Source organism: Arvicola amphibius, chromosome 12 (genome assembly GCF_903992535.2).
Source record: "Arvicola amphibius chromosome 12, mArvAmp1.2, whole genome shotgun sequence".
Classification (NCBI taxonomy): Eukaryota; Metazoa; Chordata; class Mammalia; order Rodentia; family Cricetidae; genus Arvicola; species Arvicola amphibius.
Window position 1 is genome coordinate 17,808,906 of NC_052058.2, and position 16,308 is coordinate 17,825,213.

The 16,308-nt window shown below is 43.8% G+C and overlaps 2 protein-coding genes across 11 annotated transcripts in view; one reads left to right on the forward strand and one right to left on the reverse strand.

Moving 5' to 3' along the window:
* The window catches only part of Sdccag8 (SHH signaling and ciliogenesis regulator SDCCAG8), a 194,145-nt gene extending 181,610 nt beyond the window's left edge, over positions 1-12,535 (reverse strand). Inside the window, exons 1-2 of the mRNA XM_038348697.1 lie at positions 12,324-12,535; positions 1,463-1,615 (exon numbers count right to left, since the gene is read on the reverse strand). Of these exons, the coding sequence (XP_038204625.1) occupies positions 1,463-1,615; positions 12,324-12,390 (220 nt within the window). The 5' untranslated portion in view covers positions 12,391-12,535. The remainder of the gene's footprint in view (positions 1-1,462; positions 1,616-12,323) is intronic.
* Positions 12,536-13,084: 549 nt separating this feature from the next.
* The window catches only part of Cep170 (centrosomal protein 170), an 84,881-nt gene continuing 81,657 nt past the window's right edge, over positions 13,085-16,308 (forward strand). For all 10 annotated transcript variants that reach the window (XM_038348698.1, XM_038348699.2, XM_038348700.1 and 7 more), the window contains exon 1: positions 13,085-13,470. The gene's annotated coding sequence lies outside the window, so the exon portion shown is untranslated. The remainder of the gene's footprint in view (positions 13,471-16,308) is intronic.

A 16,308-nucleotide genomic window follows, 5' to 3' on the forward strand; every position in this document is an offset into this window, starting at 1 on the left:
GGCATTAGGTAAGTATTTTACCTAGCAATATGTGCCTGCCTGGAGGAATTTCCCTGTCACATGCCCAAAGAAGCAAGGCCAATCAATAATGGGCTAACACATGTAAAAATGAGCCAAAACAAACCCCACTAAGCTATGTTGGCAGACTCCTGTAATATCGTCACTTGGGAGACACAGGCTTAGCGTGACCACAGGTTCAAGCCCACTTGGTCTACACAGAGAGCTTCTGGCCACGTAAGGATTCACAGTGACACCCTGTCTCATAAAGAAAGAGAAAAAGTATATTCTTTATAAGTTTGTTTCTCTAAGATGTTGTTACAGTGATGGACAGCAGACTAACATTTTATTACCAAACATCAAGCCATCAAATATTGCTTCAGCTACTATTAGGCAATAAGAACTTTGCTAGTGGCTGGGGATACAAAGAAAAGAATGAAAATTTAAAAACCACTTTTTAAATTTTTTTAATGATTTTTATTGAGCTCTACATTTTTCTCTGCTCCCCTCCCTGCCTGCCCCCTCCCCTTTAACCCTCCCCAAGGTACCCATGCTCCCAATTTACTCAGGAGATCTTGTCTTTTTCTACTTCCCATGTAGATTAGATCTATGTATGTCTCTCTTAGTGTCCTCATTGTTGTCTAAATTCTCTAGGATTGTGATTTGTGGGCTATTTTTCTTTGCTTTATGTTTAAAAACCACGTATTAGTGAGTACATGTGATAATTGTCTTTCTATGTCTGGGTTACCTTGCTCAAAATAATGTTTTCTAGCTCCATCCATTTTCCTGCAAAATCCAAGATGTCATTATTTTTTTCTGCTGTGTAGTACCCCATTGTGTAAATGTAAGACATTCTCCTTATCCATTCTTCGGTCAAGGGGCACTTAGATTGTTTCCAGGTTAAAAGTAATAATTTAATAAGCAAAGTAGTCACACCAGTAGAAATACACTCTGAATGTAGCCTAGAGTGTGCACGAAGCTTTATGGAAACAGAACACAGCACTGAGAGCTTGCATTCCCGTAGGCACTAACAGTGGTGTCAACAGGACCTCAGCGCTAGGGACAGGGCGGGAAGGTGTCAGAGGTGCAGTCATGAGGAACTGCGGTATAAAGGCATGGATGCAGGGTCAGGTTGCTAAGAGAAGGCTGCGTTCGAAGGCAGATGGTTCAGAGGAGGCCTGTGAAATGTATGGCTAAAACGGCAGCGTGGAAAGGTCTGGCTGGAGCAGTAGGTTAGGGAGTGTTGGTAAGTTAGGAAAATATTGCTATTCCATCCTAAGGACTTGGAACTTAAGCCTATAGGATTTTGGAAGTCAAAAGAAAAAATCTAAGTGAAGAATTACATAGCTCTTTCATTTCACAGCAACAGAAACTTAGCGGTAGAGTGGCCAACTGAAGGGAGTCCACTCTGTGAAGGGGGAGAACTGCTGTGTGCCACTCAAGCTCAGGCTGACAGTCAACTCACCAGCATGGCTGTGCTGCAGTTCATGCCAGGCCACCCCTGAGTCCTCATTTTCTACGTTGATGCTGGTGGGAGGGTCCAGTGCCTCATCTTCCACAGTGACATCAACTTCTCTCAGGGCACATTTCAGCTGGTGAAGGCTTCTGTTGGCACGCTCTGCAATGAAAGCCTGATGAAAGTCAGGGCCCATGGAATGGTGGAGTACTCGGCCAACAAGGCATCCTCAAAATGAGTATCGGTCTCAGGGCAACCTCATAGTAAAAAGCAGAATTCTAGCTCCAGCTAGCTAAGGAACATAACAGAGGAGGTACGCGAAGATGAAGTTCACAGTTAGCAAGACTTGGGAATCGCTTCAGTTCCTGTTGACGCTTTATGAACATTCAGTGTGTGGGATTGCCTAGTTAGGGTTTCTATTGCTGCGATGAAGCACCATGACCGAAAAGCAAGTTGGGGACAAAAGGGTTTATTTGGTTTACACTTCCAGATCATAGTCCATCATTGGAGGAAGTCACAACAGGAGCTCAAAAAGGGCTGGAACCCGGGGACAGGAGCTGATACAGAGGCTATGGAGTTATGCTTGCTTACTGGCATTCAGCCTGCATTCAGGACCAGCAACTCAGGAATGGCACCACTCACAAAGGGCTGGGCCCTCCCCCATTGGTCACTAATTAAGAAAATGCCCCACAGCTGGATCTCCTGGAGGCATGTCCTCAGCCTACTACACTCTCTCTACCTATGGACTCTAGCTTGTGTCAAACTGACACGGAAAACCAGTCAGTTCAGTGATGCAACCAGAAGGAGGACTGAATGGCTGAGCTCCCTCTGTGGTGAGATAGCCAGCAGCCTGGGGAGGTCCTTCCTTTCTCTCAGTACTTGAGACTTGCCTGCCCCACCTAGAGATATGAGGTGAGTGGACAGAACCATTCTGGCCCAGGGAAGCCTCATTTTCTCTGAAGACCTAACAGCCCTGCCTCACCAAAAGAATTCAGACTGTATGACCTAGTTCTGATCAAGAGTTGGACAGCTGGGTGCGTAAGGTAGCAACCCCTAATGTATAACCTGGCTGACGACATCACACCCAGACACTTGGTTAGTATGAATGACCACCCCTGGAGTCGAAACTGAAATTAACCAGCATGAAAGATGTCTCTGATGAAATACTTCAAGGTATATTGTTATGATAGCTCATCTCTAAAAATAGCCTCAGGGTCACACTGCACTTCCTCACAGGCCTAAATCTGCATTAACAGTGACAGTTACATCTCAGCTTTAGAAGGGTCAGCAGGGTTTGCTTTCTCTGCCTTGGACTGCTTACTTGAGAGCTGACCACATTACCAAAGAGAAACATAAAGAAGCCAGTGGTTGGGGACAGACCCTGAGACTACAGGAAGCAACTCTACCTATCTTCCAAAGTGCTCACTGTAGCCTTCAAAGGATTCCAGAGACCATTTAGCTGTAATGGCATGGAAATGAAGCTGGGGAGAAAACTCAGTTGGGAAACTGCTTGCTCTGCAAACAGGAGGACCTGAGTTCGGATCCCCACCACCTTTGTAATAAGCTGCATGTAGCAGAGCGCATATGTCACCCCACTGCTGGTGTAGGAAAGAATTGGTGGATCACTGAGGGTCAGTGGTCAGCCGCTCTAGTTGATCTATGAGTTTCAGCCTAAGTCTCAAAAGATGCCTTGTCTCTGAAGATAAAGGTAGAGAGCAATTGAGGAAAGACATTCAAGGCCATCCTCCTAGCTCCACACGCGCACACTCAGGCATAAGCACATGAAAACACACACACACACACACACACACACTTCTAAAAGGCTTAATTCATTATCAGTCATCTATGAAAACACATTTATGAACATACATTCTACATTTTTCTACAATGTCACTAACTTTTAAGTTTAGAACCAAACATAATAACCTTATTACTTAACAGAAAAAAAATACTCCATGTTACAAAATATGTAATGTGATTTCATCATTTAGAGAAACTCACCTTCCACACAGATAACACTAAGAAGTGGCTTTTCCTGTCTGCCTATTGTCTTCATGGTGAATTTACCACCCCAGTTTTCTGCATAGCAACCTAAATTGCACACAGACCATCCGCTGAACACACACCTGGTGCTGACTAAGCCAGGTCTAGTCCCTCCTTACTCACTCTGGGTTCCAGAAGGTCTGGATTAGATGCAGTCCTGGTTTTAGCAATATGAGGGGCAACAGTGGTTTTCTAAAACGCAATCTTTTCTGAAAAGACTTGTCAATGAAAAAGGAAAACCAAAGTGGTTTATGACATGCAATGTAGTTTAGACATTTAGATTTATGCCCTTAAACCTATAAATGAAGCTCTTGCCTTTACAGCATCCATTAGAGGGGAAACAGAGGGCTCGACTAACAAATTACATCATTTCTAAGACAAAGAATAATTATTTATTTCTACCTACTCTAATGAAAAGCTAAGAGTTATATTAGCAAAAGGGGGAAATTGTCATGAAAAAATGCAGTGGGCAGTCCCAATAGGTATCGTTCTTTCATGAGATACAACAATGGCAGGGTTTCTGCTTTATATATTATTTATTTTGTGAGCCTAGGAATTGAACACTGGGCCTAAGGGAAGGCTGGGCAAGGGCTCTGTTACTGAGCAACATCCTCAGCCTGTAGGTCAACTTGCAATAACCCTTTTAATCTTGTTTCTAGTATTCTTATTCAGTCTTTCAGAAATACACCAGTATTACACACTAAAATGCATCAAAAATATTGCATGAAATTACAAGACACTGAGATCAACAATTAACCTCCCTCAAAAAGTGAATTTTGGTTTATTTTCTCTGTCTTTGCAACTACTCACTCCGTTGTAAGGTTCAGAGAAGGAATTTTTGCAAGAACTACATCCTAAAACCAAACCAAGGAGGTAAATGAAATTTTAAAAACATTTTAGTGTAGCATTTCAAGGCACACTAAGTGATTTTAATTCCTGACAGCAGCATGCTTAGGATACACAGACTGACTTAATCCTGAGGGATAAATTCAGATGATTCAGGACAGACGAAATGCCATAACTCTTTAGTTGTGAGCTAAATGGAGCCTCCCATAATCCTCTACTCATCCGCTGCAGCTCAAGGCTGCTCTCACTTGAGGAAGCCAGATTAGATGGGAGGGTCCCAGCATCAGTTCCTACCTGGTGCTCATGGCAACAGCTCTATCTAACAAGAGCCAAAGACTATCCACTTCCCCCTTTCTCAGAGAATAGCCCCCCATCTCAGAACACATTCTGATTTCTTCTCTCCCACACTAGCCGCAGGCTGTTTATAAGCTTAGTTATGAATATAAATGCAAACAGATCACATGAAAATAAATGCAAGCGAACATTATTTCTGCAGCCCATTATCTAAACATCAATCAATACAATGATCACTGAAAAGGTACTTAAGCCAAACACTAAAGTCAAAGTGTGTCTTATTCATTTCTCAGTTCAATTTCTCTTCTTCCTACGTTTTAACTCCTGCCTCACCATTGAGTTTCTTTTCATTAACATTAACATTTTAAAAGATAGTTTTAAACTTTGACAACTATATGCATGCATATAAGGTTTTTGATCATATTCGACATCCATTACTCTCTCATCCACACTGTCTAGACCCCAGAAGTCTTCTCCTATTTAAATGTGGTTTATTTTGTTGTTGCTTTTTTATAAACCCCTAAGTTTATTAGGATTGCCTGCATGAGGACGGGCGTGGAGCTACTTAGGAGCAAGGCAGTTTACCAGTAGCTACACCACTGAAGTAGAATGATTCCCTCCCCACCCCAACCCCAGCCACAGAACCTGCCAACAGCTGCTCAGCTAGGGGTGACACTAACATGTTTTTGAACAAGATGTAAGTTCCACTCAGTGTAAGACCAACAGCTACATTCATCTAATCAATTATTCATTTCTACATTTTCCATCTGCCTAGGAGATGTGAAAGAAATGTCCTGGAGTAGGGGTGGGGACTCATCCTGTAAAGTGCCCAGCTGTCTCAGAGAAAACACACGATCAACCACTTCCAAGCCTGAGATATGGAATGCTGTGCAGCTACTGACACAAGCTTAGGTCAGGCAGACAAGCAGAAAACTGACACCACAGGAAGACAAGAGAAAGCACAGTCCAGTTAAGAAGACAGCTGCCACGGTTTACTAGAGAACCAACAGGTAGCAAAACCATGAGAGAAATAAACAGCCTCATCCAAAGTCGGACAAAGTCGAGTCTTATAAGTAGCCAGCACCATAGTGGAAGCTACTAAAAGACCTATCAGAAGTGAAAACGTCTCAACAAATCCGTGACCTTAACTCTAATGGCTACAAACTGACGTAGATGGCACCCATAGGGAAAGGCAACCGCAACAACAGTGTGATCTTTGTAGAGAAAGCAGGGCCTGGAAGATTATCAATATCAGGTGTGAGGTGGCCAATCAGAGATGGGCATGTCCGCCCTGTGGCATGCACCTGGTACCTCCTTGGCAGCAGCAGGGTGGACTAATGCACCTGCTCCTTTTGCCAACAGAGAATTCTAGCTGGGTTGGCAGAAGACTTGAGGTAGAATCGCAGAACAATACAGTCTTAATCATAATTGTAATTACTCTTTCTGGAGTCTCTTGCTACATTGTTTCTTTCTGGAGTTGTAGACTTTGTAGACTTTTTTGAGTCTACAACATTGATTCTGAACACAGTGCTACTGGTGTTTCAGACCTGATAGCTTTGTCAAGGGAACCAGACTAAGCATCGTTGCCACTGTCCCTGGCTTCTACTCAGCAACAGCCCCTCCACCCGCAGTCATAAGGATCAACAATGTCTGTGAACATTACTAAATGTTTGCTTGCCAGATACACTGTCCCTGGTTTAGATTCATTGGTTGAGATCAATGAAGCAAGATCGCTCCTGCTTAGCCTGGAGGAGCTATTCCCAGTGGCACGCCCCCACACCTACCATGTATTATACCTGCAAATGCAACAGCCTTTTGATGAAATGGGCAGCACAGCCAGCTATTGTTGTTAGTACCGATAGGGCAGAGAAAACCAAAGCCCACCACTGGCAATGTAGGATTCTTTAATATTTCTATCGTAACAAAGAGATCAAATTTTGTGTTTAGCTTAGTTTATTGCAAGGCTGGAGCCTGATGTAGTATCTGCTCTAGGTCCACTCCTTCAAGCCTTCCAGTGGGCTGAAGGAACTCCATCACGATCCAGGTTGCTGAGATGTGTACAGAGTGCACTTCGGGAACCTTCCTTTGGACTCCCGTGAAAACTCTGCCATGCACTGGCACTGTCAACTGAAGTGCAGACCTCTAAAGATTCTGAGCAAATAGAATTTTCTCATTATCCCAATAGCTTGGCATCCTCTTTCCAAAGAACACAACAAAGTGCCCTTATAATTTTATAACATAGTTACAGTAATGGTTCGGGATGACTTTCATGAAGTGTCCTTTCTGTCTGTTGTTAAATCTTGTCTTTGACCTCGTTAGTAGAAGATAAAGAAAATTGGGATTTTTGCTTGTTTGTTTTCAATTACCCAGGGTAGCCTTGAACTAGAACTCCTCCTGCCCCAGCTTCATCAACACTCACATGACAGGCATATTTCACTATGGCTTGCTTATTGATTTTTGTTCTAGTAAAACAAAAAACAAAGAAGCCACTAAAAACATGAATATATAAACAAAAACACTCATAATTAATTTTAGATCTCCCAAAGTGTATGTGTATGCGTGTGTATGTGTGTGTGTATGTACCTACAGTCATATAAATACAAATAACACATAGCAAAGAATAAAAAATATCAAGCAATATTTATGGAAATGGAAAAGAAGAAATGTAAGTTTTTTTGTGTAAATCTGAGAAAAAGAGAAACTTTCCCTGAAGATAAACATGAGTTGTTAAGTGGGCCAAAGGTCCTGATGACATCATTGCTAGCTGCAAACCTATTATACAACCCTTCTGCAGATGTGAATTCTTCCCTACATCCAAGGAAAATATTCACCATCAACGTTATCCCCAGTTTTCTCCAAGTACACTAAATATAAAGAAAGGACCTTCCTCAAGATTAGTGTTCTTGCCACAGGCCCCATCTCACTTTGGAAGTCCCTACTCCAATGACTCCATACTTGGAATTTGGTAAGACATGAGCACAATCTTTATCCTTCAGAGCACTGGAAAGATCATCAGCCCTCCAGGTGACAGAGGGAACACTAGGCTCTAAGACGTGTTTACGCTTGGCTTTCTTCTTAGAGCACAAGGAAGGAAGAAGTGGGGGAGAAGGAAGTCAGGAAGAAAATGCAAAGCACAGGGCACAGAGGCTGACCACACGCTGACCCTTTCCCTAGTGTCTTTCATAAGTCCCTTACACACTTGGTTGCCTTGGCTCCTACAGGCAACAATTCTCACAACTAGTCCAAGCTTCTAACTTTACAGACGAGGAAGCAGAAATCCAGATCCAACTTATTAACCTGTCCGAGGTCACACAGATGCTAACTAGCAAAGTGATAGGAAGTTCAGTGATCTGGCTCCTAGTCACACATTCTCTCCTGACTCTGTCATATTCTCCACAGATAGCATCTGCGGCCTGAAATACCAATGTTATGAAGGCAAAGGGGAGAACTACATTCAGGGTATATCTAAAGAGAAAGTATATGTTCCTGTCACAGACAACCTTGTGTGAACAGTCTGTCCACTCGGCCTAAGGTGGAGAGGAATCGTCTGATCAGGTGAGAAAGGCGCTGTTGCTAGCTGCATGCATTCCCCATGCTGTACCAGGAAGGCGGCATGGTTCTGTGGTGGGGACAGACACACTGCCTTGCAATCTCATGCCCCCCTTTTTGTTTTTGTTTGTTTGTTTGTTTGTTGTTCGTTTGTTTGTTTTTGTTTTTCGAGACAGGGTTTCTTTGTAGCTTTGGAGCCTGTTTTGGAACTAGCTCTTGTAGACCAGGCTGGGCTTGAACTCACAAAGATCTGCCTGCCTGTGCCTCCCAAGTGCAGGATTTAAAGGCATGCGCCACCATCTCCTGGCCTCATTCCCTTTTAATACTGGAATGGATTGCTCACATGCGTGATGCCTAAGGCATGCAGGGTTAAGTGCAGTTCTGCCTTTTTCCACTTTCTTGGCTATAACCTAGGTGATTTCATCTCGTGTCCTCACACAGTTATGCACTGAAATTACTTAATCATTTATTTCAATGGTGGAGGCTAAACTGACCATTCACTCACCAGGCAGCTGCTCTACTGCAGGGCTACACCCTCAGAGCAATGAACGAAATTTAAATTGAAGAATGCATTAGTTACTTTTCTCATTACTGGGACTCAATAACTCACAGAAGCAACTTGAGAAAGAGTTTTACTCACAATTCTAAGATCCCTCGGTATCCTGGCCCAGGGCTGCCTCGGGTTCTGGGGGCAGGAACTCTCAGCCTGCTCCTACTGTAGACAACCAAGAAGCAAAGAGCTTAGCCTCCTCCGTCAACCTCCCAAGTAACAGGAATAAAGGTGTGTGCCACACAGTCTCTTCCGCAGTTTCTCACCGAGGCCACACGGTGAATAACTGGGAGACAATCTAGCATGTTATCCCAGATAACATGGAGTGATGCTATGCTAGGGCTCTCACCCCAAACATTCTGCAACCTCCCAAAACAGGGCCACGACCTGGTGGCCAGTGCTAAACACATCATTATGGGGGCTGAAACAGAGGAAGCAGATGCCGTTGCTATATTCCCTAGTTACAAATATGTCTCCCATCCACTGTGTACCTTGACTGATGCCCACCTTAGGTAAATGGACACCTAATCACACTGCTAGGACGCCTTAAAATCCCTTCTAGTTCTACACTGAGCTCTGGCTCCCAGGACACCAGTGAGACGCTCACTTTGACCGTGCTGGAAACTTGAATGTTCATATGGCTCATTCATAAAATGAAGAGACACTAGCAATTAGTAAAAAGTCTCAGGAATAAATAGGAATAGAAGACCAATACTCGACTTGTCATCCAGTGTACATGAACTAGGGAAGACATTTTATAACACTACTCTTAAATAATGGGCACTCTTGAAATAACAAATGACATCATATTCACCAATGTTTGACTATCCAGAAACAAAAGTTTATTTTAAAGGGAGTTATTCTTGCCGGGTGGTGGTGGTACGCACCTTTAATCCCCGCACTCAGGAGGCAGTGGATCTCTGAGTTCGAGGTCAGCCTGGTATACAGAGCTAGTTCCAGGACTACACAGAGAAATTCTGTCTTGAAAAACAAAAACAAAACAAAACAAAACAAAACAAAACAAAAAAACCCTCTCTGAAAGTGGCGATTGATGTTTGACTCTGCTCAAGTTCACATTAAACCTGTTTTGTTTCCTTCTAAATATTGTTATATATGCCAATATAAGTAAGAAGCCACCAAATCAATGAACAATACATCCTGAAAACCACGAGAAAATCAAGTTTTTAAAACTATGGCTTAATCATTTTTAAATGTTCTATAATTTTTTTTCTATATCTCACATTTGCCATTGGTGAAATGTTTTGACTTTAAATGGCTAGCACACTAATTATACATTTATTTATATAATTTATATAAATGTATATAAAATTTACATTTATTTTAATTAGAAATTCATGCTATAATTACTGGAAGCAATAGAAGTACTAGTACACATATTACTACAATATTTAATTTTTTATGGTGCTGGCAATTGAACTCAGGACCTTGTCCAGGCTAGACAAGCACTATTTCATCAAGTCAAGTACCCACTTCTTTGAAATTAGTTTGAGATTGGCCCTACGACTATATCAAAATGTTTAATATTAAAGCACCCCTCAAAGTGTGGGGAGCAGATAAAGTCCTGCATGAATGTGTATTTTTGACACATGTCAAGGATTCCAATGCCTCAGACCACTGAATGGCCAAGGCCTTCCCCAGGATAGACTCTGGAGAATGGCGAAGATTCCCCTGGTCAAATTATGGATACAGCTGACCATTTACTAAAACCAGTACATACAGGAAGTACAGACAAACCATAGCTTCCTCATCCCAGAGGACTGCAGCCCCAGACTGCTCACCTACAGAAACCCCCTACTCCTCCTGAGTTTCCAGACCACTGCTGTTGTTTCTCCAACCGAGTCCATGACCCATTCCACACCATTTGGATGAAACTTGTGTCTCTCATCTCTTCATTCCCTGCTGCTTCAGTCAGATCAATCATGTGACTATATCAAAATGATTAATATTAAATAGTTCCCTAGTCGTTAAATAAAGACCCACAGAAGTACTAGATAAAACAACAAAAAAATCAGAAAAATATTACCAGTCTAAAACAATTACAACCATTTATATCTCTGAGCACAGTATTTTTTCTTGATTCCAAATAAAAAGTTAGAAACAGTTTCTTAGGTATCCAACAACTCTGGACATACCAATAGGCTGAGGGCGGCATTTAACTCCTTCATCCTATAGTTTAAACAGAAGGATGCTGACAGTCTATAACACCACTAATAGATACAGACAATAAACACCAATAGATACAGGCCTACAAAGTCAAGAGTCATAAGGAAATAAACTTTCCAGTCTCCTCATTTTTTTTAATTTTGAAGGAAGCAAAAATTAGCGACCAACATTTAATGAGCATTTATGTGTCAAGCATTGGTTGTCACCATTGTTTGAAAACACAGCAACCTGCAATTGTGTTGTTTTTTGTCATTCCCAATGAGCCAAAGACTCCACAGAGATAGGGACTCATTGCAAATTCATGACCTAGTATGAGCAACCCAAATCAGGCATTCAATTATTATTTGCTGAACAAATCATGCTATAAATGATTCAAACATTTTAACTGTTGGCCATAACCTATGCGATTATGAAAAATGCAGAATAGAAAAAAAAAAGTGCCTCACAAGCAAGAATATAAAGTCTTTAGTGTTTTCTCTTTATTTATGTCCCGCATTTACTGTGTGCCCATCTCTCCTTTCTTCCTTTCCACACACCAGACAAGCATTCTAACAATTATTAATATTTATTTCGTTCATTTATTCCCCACAATAATCAGGTGTAGCTGACACTACAACTTCAATATAGCAAGGTCTCAAGTTTCCTGAGGTTATGTATGTTGTCAAGATAACAGAGCTAAATATAAGTATGGACACCACTTAACCAAATAATCATTCCTCTGGTGTTTTGCTAAGAAAAACATGATTGAACCAAATAGATCTTCAGTTACAGTAATTATCACTTGGTTAGTAAAAAAGACATAGGTTTTGAAGGTGGATAGGCCTGGATTCAATACCTGCCTTTGCCACTAACCAAACAGCTGTGTGGGTTTTGGGCCTACAACTTAACCTCTCTGAGCTTTGATTTCTTGACATGTAAAATGGGAACATTGGTAAGATAAAGTTTTAAATTCTTTGCTATATGGAAATAACGTCGATCAATAAATACCTGTATTATTATAAATAACTACTAGTGTTTTGTTTCTGGTCTCACAAGAGTCAATAAACTAAACCAGGATTTGAATGTGTAAAAAATATGAGTAAGAAATTTATTGGATTAAACAGCAAAGTATGGCAACAGGATAAAAGTGGCTTAGAGATGTCCACAAGTTTGTACTGGCACTAGCTAACAGACACCTAAATCAAGATGTAGGTACCCTGTTGGGTCAGGTTACCGTAAGAATCAGAGGTAACAACGCTGCTTACTTAACCCTACCACCAAAATCAAACATTTCATCCTTGAGATCAGAGCGGCATCCGTCTTCTTTCTCCACGGCCTGGCTGGTGCCAAGGAAAGTGTTAGGAAAACCACCCATTATTGCCCAGGGTACCTAGGAGCTAGGCACTGAGATTCGGAGCAACTCACCCCGGAGACTCCGTTGGTATTGCCCCAGACTGTCCTCCAGGGTAGAGTTCCCTGGGGACTTTGCCATGGGATCAGAGATGGGAGTTACGCGGGAAAGTGTCCAGTGCACCCCTCCGAGGACAGGCCTAGCGCTGGGGGTTGGGGGATGCCTGTCTGCTTCCTGTCGCTGCGGTCACTAGGGAGCCAGGAACCCCGGACTGGCTCCTGGGGGCTCTTCCTATCCCCTGGCCCTCATGGTGATCGTCGGGAGTTGTAGTTCACAGGTTCAAAGCTGCTGTCTTTAGAGTCCTATGAGTCCTCCAGCTACACTACGATTCCCAGAGGGCTATGCGCTCAGGGCGCTCCGCCGGCAGTTTAGCGGCCTGAGCCCGTTGCCAAGAGACAGACTGGCAGGCCGCACCCTTTCCCTTCTGCCCAACTTGGATTAGTCCCGCTGTCCTTCCATCCTCCAGCCACCTGGATCGACAGGCTGACAGAAGGGACCCGGTGAAGGCCTCAACTCTTCACAATGGGTCTTTTGTGGAGTTGATCCCTGAGCCCTCTTAAGGATTCACTGTGAACTCTGTTTAAGTTAGGATTACTGTCAAAATTGTTTCTCTCTCGAAAATGAAGCTGTCAACCTTCCAGACAACCAGACTGTGAAGGAGGCGGACACTACAACTCCTAGCATGCCCAGCGCCCCGCCCTCCGCGTGGAGTTGGCGCGCTGCCCGCTGGGAATCGTAGTCCGGGTTGGTTGCGGTCCTACTCGAGCCAGGCAGCTCTTCATTGTTCAAGCGGCTCTTGCGAGCACGCCTGCGCAGTGGGCAGCTGAGGGAGCGTGTGGGTGAGACCCTCCTCAAAGCCCCCTTTCATTGTCTGGGTCTGGCGCTTGCGCAGTGAGGCGTCGCTGGGCCCTGGCTCGAAGAGGGAGAGGACCTGGCGCCTTGCCCTTCGCGAAGCGCCTGCGCATTGAACGCTACCGTTCCCGCTATGTGTGGGGCGTGTGTGGAATAACGTTATTGCCCAGAGGAACCGAGGGGGCCCGAGCTCCACGGCGGCGGCGACGACGACAACGGCGACGGGGTGGGGGGAGGACAGCGTGGCAGAGACTGACGGGACGCGCCGCGCGCCCCGCCTCCCGGTCCGGTCCCTCTCCGCGGTGAGGGGTAAGTGATGCGCTCGGGGTCGGCGCGGCCCGGGCTTCTGCACGTCGTCGTCGTCGCCGTCCTCTGCTCCAGCGGCCGGGGGTCCGGGCGCGGCCCGCGGCGGGGTGGCGTGCGAGCCTGGAGGCCGAGGGGGGGCTGCGCGGACGCCCCGCGCGGCCGCCGCCCTCCGGTCCCCTCCCGTCCCCTCCCGTCCCCTCCCCCACGGACTGCGACCGGACGCCCCGGGCCGGCTTCCCTTCGGTGCTCCCGCTCCTCTAGAGCTGGCTCCCCCGGCTTTGTGCAGCCGCCGCCGGAGGTGTCGGCAGACGCTGCGGGCGGAGCGTCCAGGGAACGAGTTTTCCGGGGCGCCCATCTCTTTTGTAGGGTTGCTTTCGGGGTGTGAGGCGGGAGGGGGGGGTGTCGGACGACGAGCCTTCGGGTGGTGTCGGGAGGGCGTGGAAGCCGTGCTGTCACGCAGCCTCCCCGGCGACTGCAGCCCACGTCGCCTCCAGCTGGGTAGTAAACCCGCGGAAGGAGCGAGTGCCTTCCTGTGGGCTTCATTGTCCCAAGATTCAGTTGTAGCGTTTGGATCTGGTTCCCTTCCATTTTATTCAAGGGGGAGAAATAGCAGCTGCGCTGACGCGGAAGGGAAGACAAGGAAATGTGTCCTAAGTCATATGATCTCTGTTTTCTGGTCTTGAGTAGTTTTACTGTTTTTTGGGTTTTTTTTTTTCTTTCCCCCCCAAAATATAAAGAAGACGGGCTGTACCTGCTAGAGTCCACGTCTGCCAAGGTGATCACTGTAAAATTACTAGGTGACAATGAGGCTGGGCTAGGTAGGGCCTACAGGGAAGCTGTTGTTTAGCAGGGAAATGAACCAGCGGAATTATTTTTTCCACTGGGTGGGTAATGCGTTCTTGTTCCTAAGGGAATACATTAGGAGACGCTTAAAGCAAACAAAACAAAAAATAGGCCGAGTATATTTCAGTTTCAGAAATTGATTGGTTTTTATTCTGCTAATGAAAATTCAACCGTCGGAGAGGAATTTGTGGATGCAGACAATACGTTTATTTGAAAATACACCCTTGAAGATGATTTGAATCTGAAGCGCATGGTATTTGACACGCAGGCAATAGAATGAAGAGGATGAGGAGGGGCAGGTGGAGGGATAATTGAGAGCTACATTCATTATAAATAAGAATCTAAATCTTTATGGACATAACCCTGTGTACTTAGCCTTCAGAGACTGAGGAAATCACTGAGAAATGGCAAGGTTTGGTTTTGTTTTGACCACTTTTTTTTTTTTAATAAAACCAGGGATGCTTTTAGTTCTTTTGTTTTACAAAACTTTGGAGTCTTAAAACAGGAGTTGTAAGTGGGCTTAATGGAAACCAAGAAGATGCTAACACCTACAAAGTTGGCTGCCTTGTCTGCCTACCAAAGCAATGGAAGGTAGAGCCAAACAAAACCAGGATCTGTACTGCAGTGTGATCTTTCCCACGTGTGTGCCCTAGTCCCCTGCCCCGCACAGATATACAGAACATCTCCATGCACCTTGAGTGGTCTTTTTTCTTTTTTAAACTCGATTCTTAACAGTTGTATTAATTTACTTCTTGTGTCGTGTTATAAATTTTAATTATACTGAAATGGAACTTAAGTTTTATAGACTAAGGAAAAATATCTTCAATTGTGCTTTTTGTGAAAACAGACTGGCTTCCCTACTTATTAATAACCAAAACATATTATGTGCTGACATTCAGTAATATTTTATAGTGTGGTCAAATTTATAACCTGTGTTAAAAATAAAATGTACACACAAGAACTTAATGATGTTTGTTTTTCTTTAATTTAGTGAATTATATTCTCAACTTATACTAGAACTTACCTTTTGATAACGTATTTTCGGAGGCTTATTTTATTTAAAATGGGGGTTTTATTAAAGTATAACTTGTTTTTTTCATTCTTCTCAATCTTAATGTTACTTTTAGAATGTGTTAGATTTTAGCCATTTTTTTTTTTGTCTTTTCATGGCGGGGAGGTGAGTTCAAGACAGGGTTTCTCTGTGTAGCCATGGCTGTCCTGGAACTCACTCTGTATGTAGTCCAGGCTGGCCTAGAACTCAGAGATCTGCTGCCTCTGCTTCCCAAGACCTTCCTGTGCAGGGATCACAGGCCTGCGCCACCACCGCCCAGCTTTGTTAGTTGTTCTTTAGAGACAGGGTCTCTGTGTATCGCTGGCTGTTCTAAAACTTGCTCTGTAGATAGGCTGCCTCAAACTCAGAGATCCACCTGCCTCTGCCTCCTGGGTGCTGGGATAAAAGGTGTTCGCCACTATGTCGGGCTTAGATTTTAGCCAGATTTTAAAATTCATGATTAAATTCCATGTGTGAATTTTACTTAGTAAAATTTTAAATACATTTTAATAATAAATTTTTTGGTACCCTAAAGTAATTTTGTGTGGAATCTTTTGTTTCTTATATTAGCATTAGAATGATGAGATCTACATTGTGAACATTTATATCAGTTCTGCATGCTAATGCAGATGGTTTTCAAAATTCTGTGTTTCACTTTCTCATTTCTTTTTATTTACTGGGGGGGAATCAAATCTTGGATTTATTACTGCATCTGCTAGTAATCAGATATTGGTCCTCTTGTGGTAAAAGCTCTGTATTTGAGTTTCTTATCTGTAAGGATTTACAGTGTGGTGTGTGTGTGTGTGTGTGTGTGTGTGTGTGTGTAGTTTGCATGCATGTTTACATGTGTCAGGGCATACATTGCCTGTGCACATGGAGACCTGCGGTTAAAATGTTCCTTGATTGCTTTTCTACATTGTTAATTTTGAGGCAGGGCGCCTCCATTG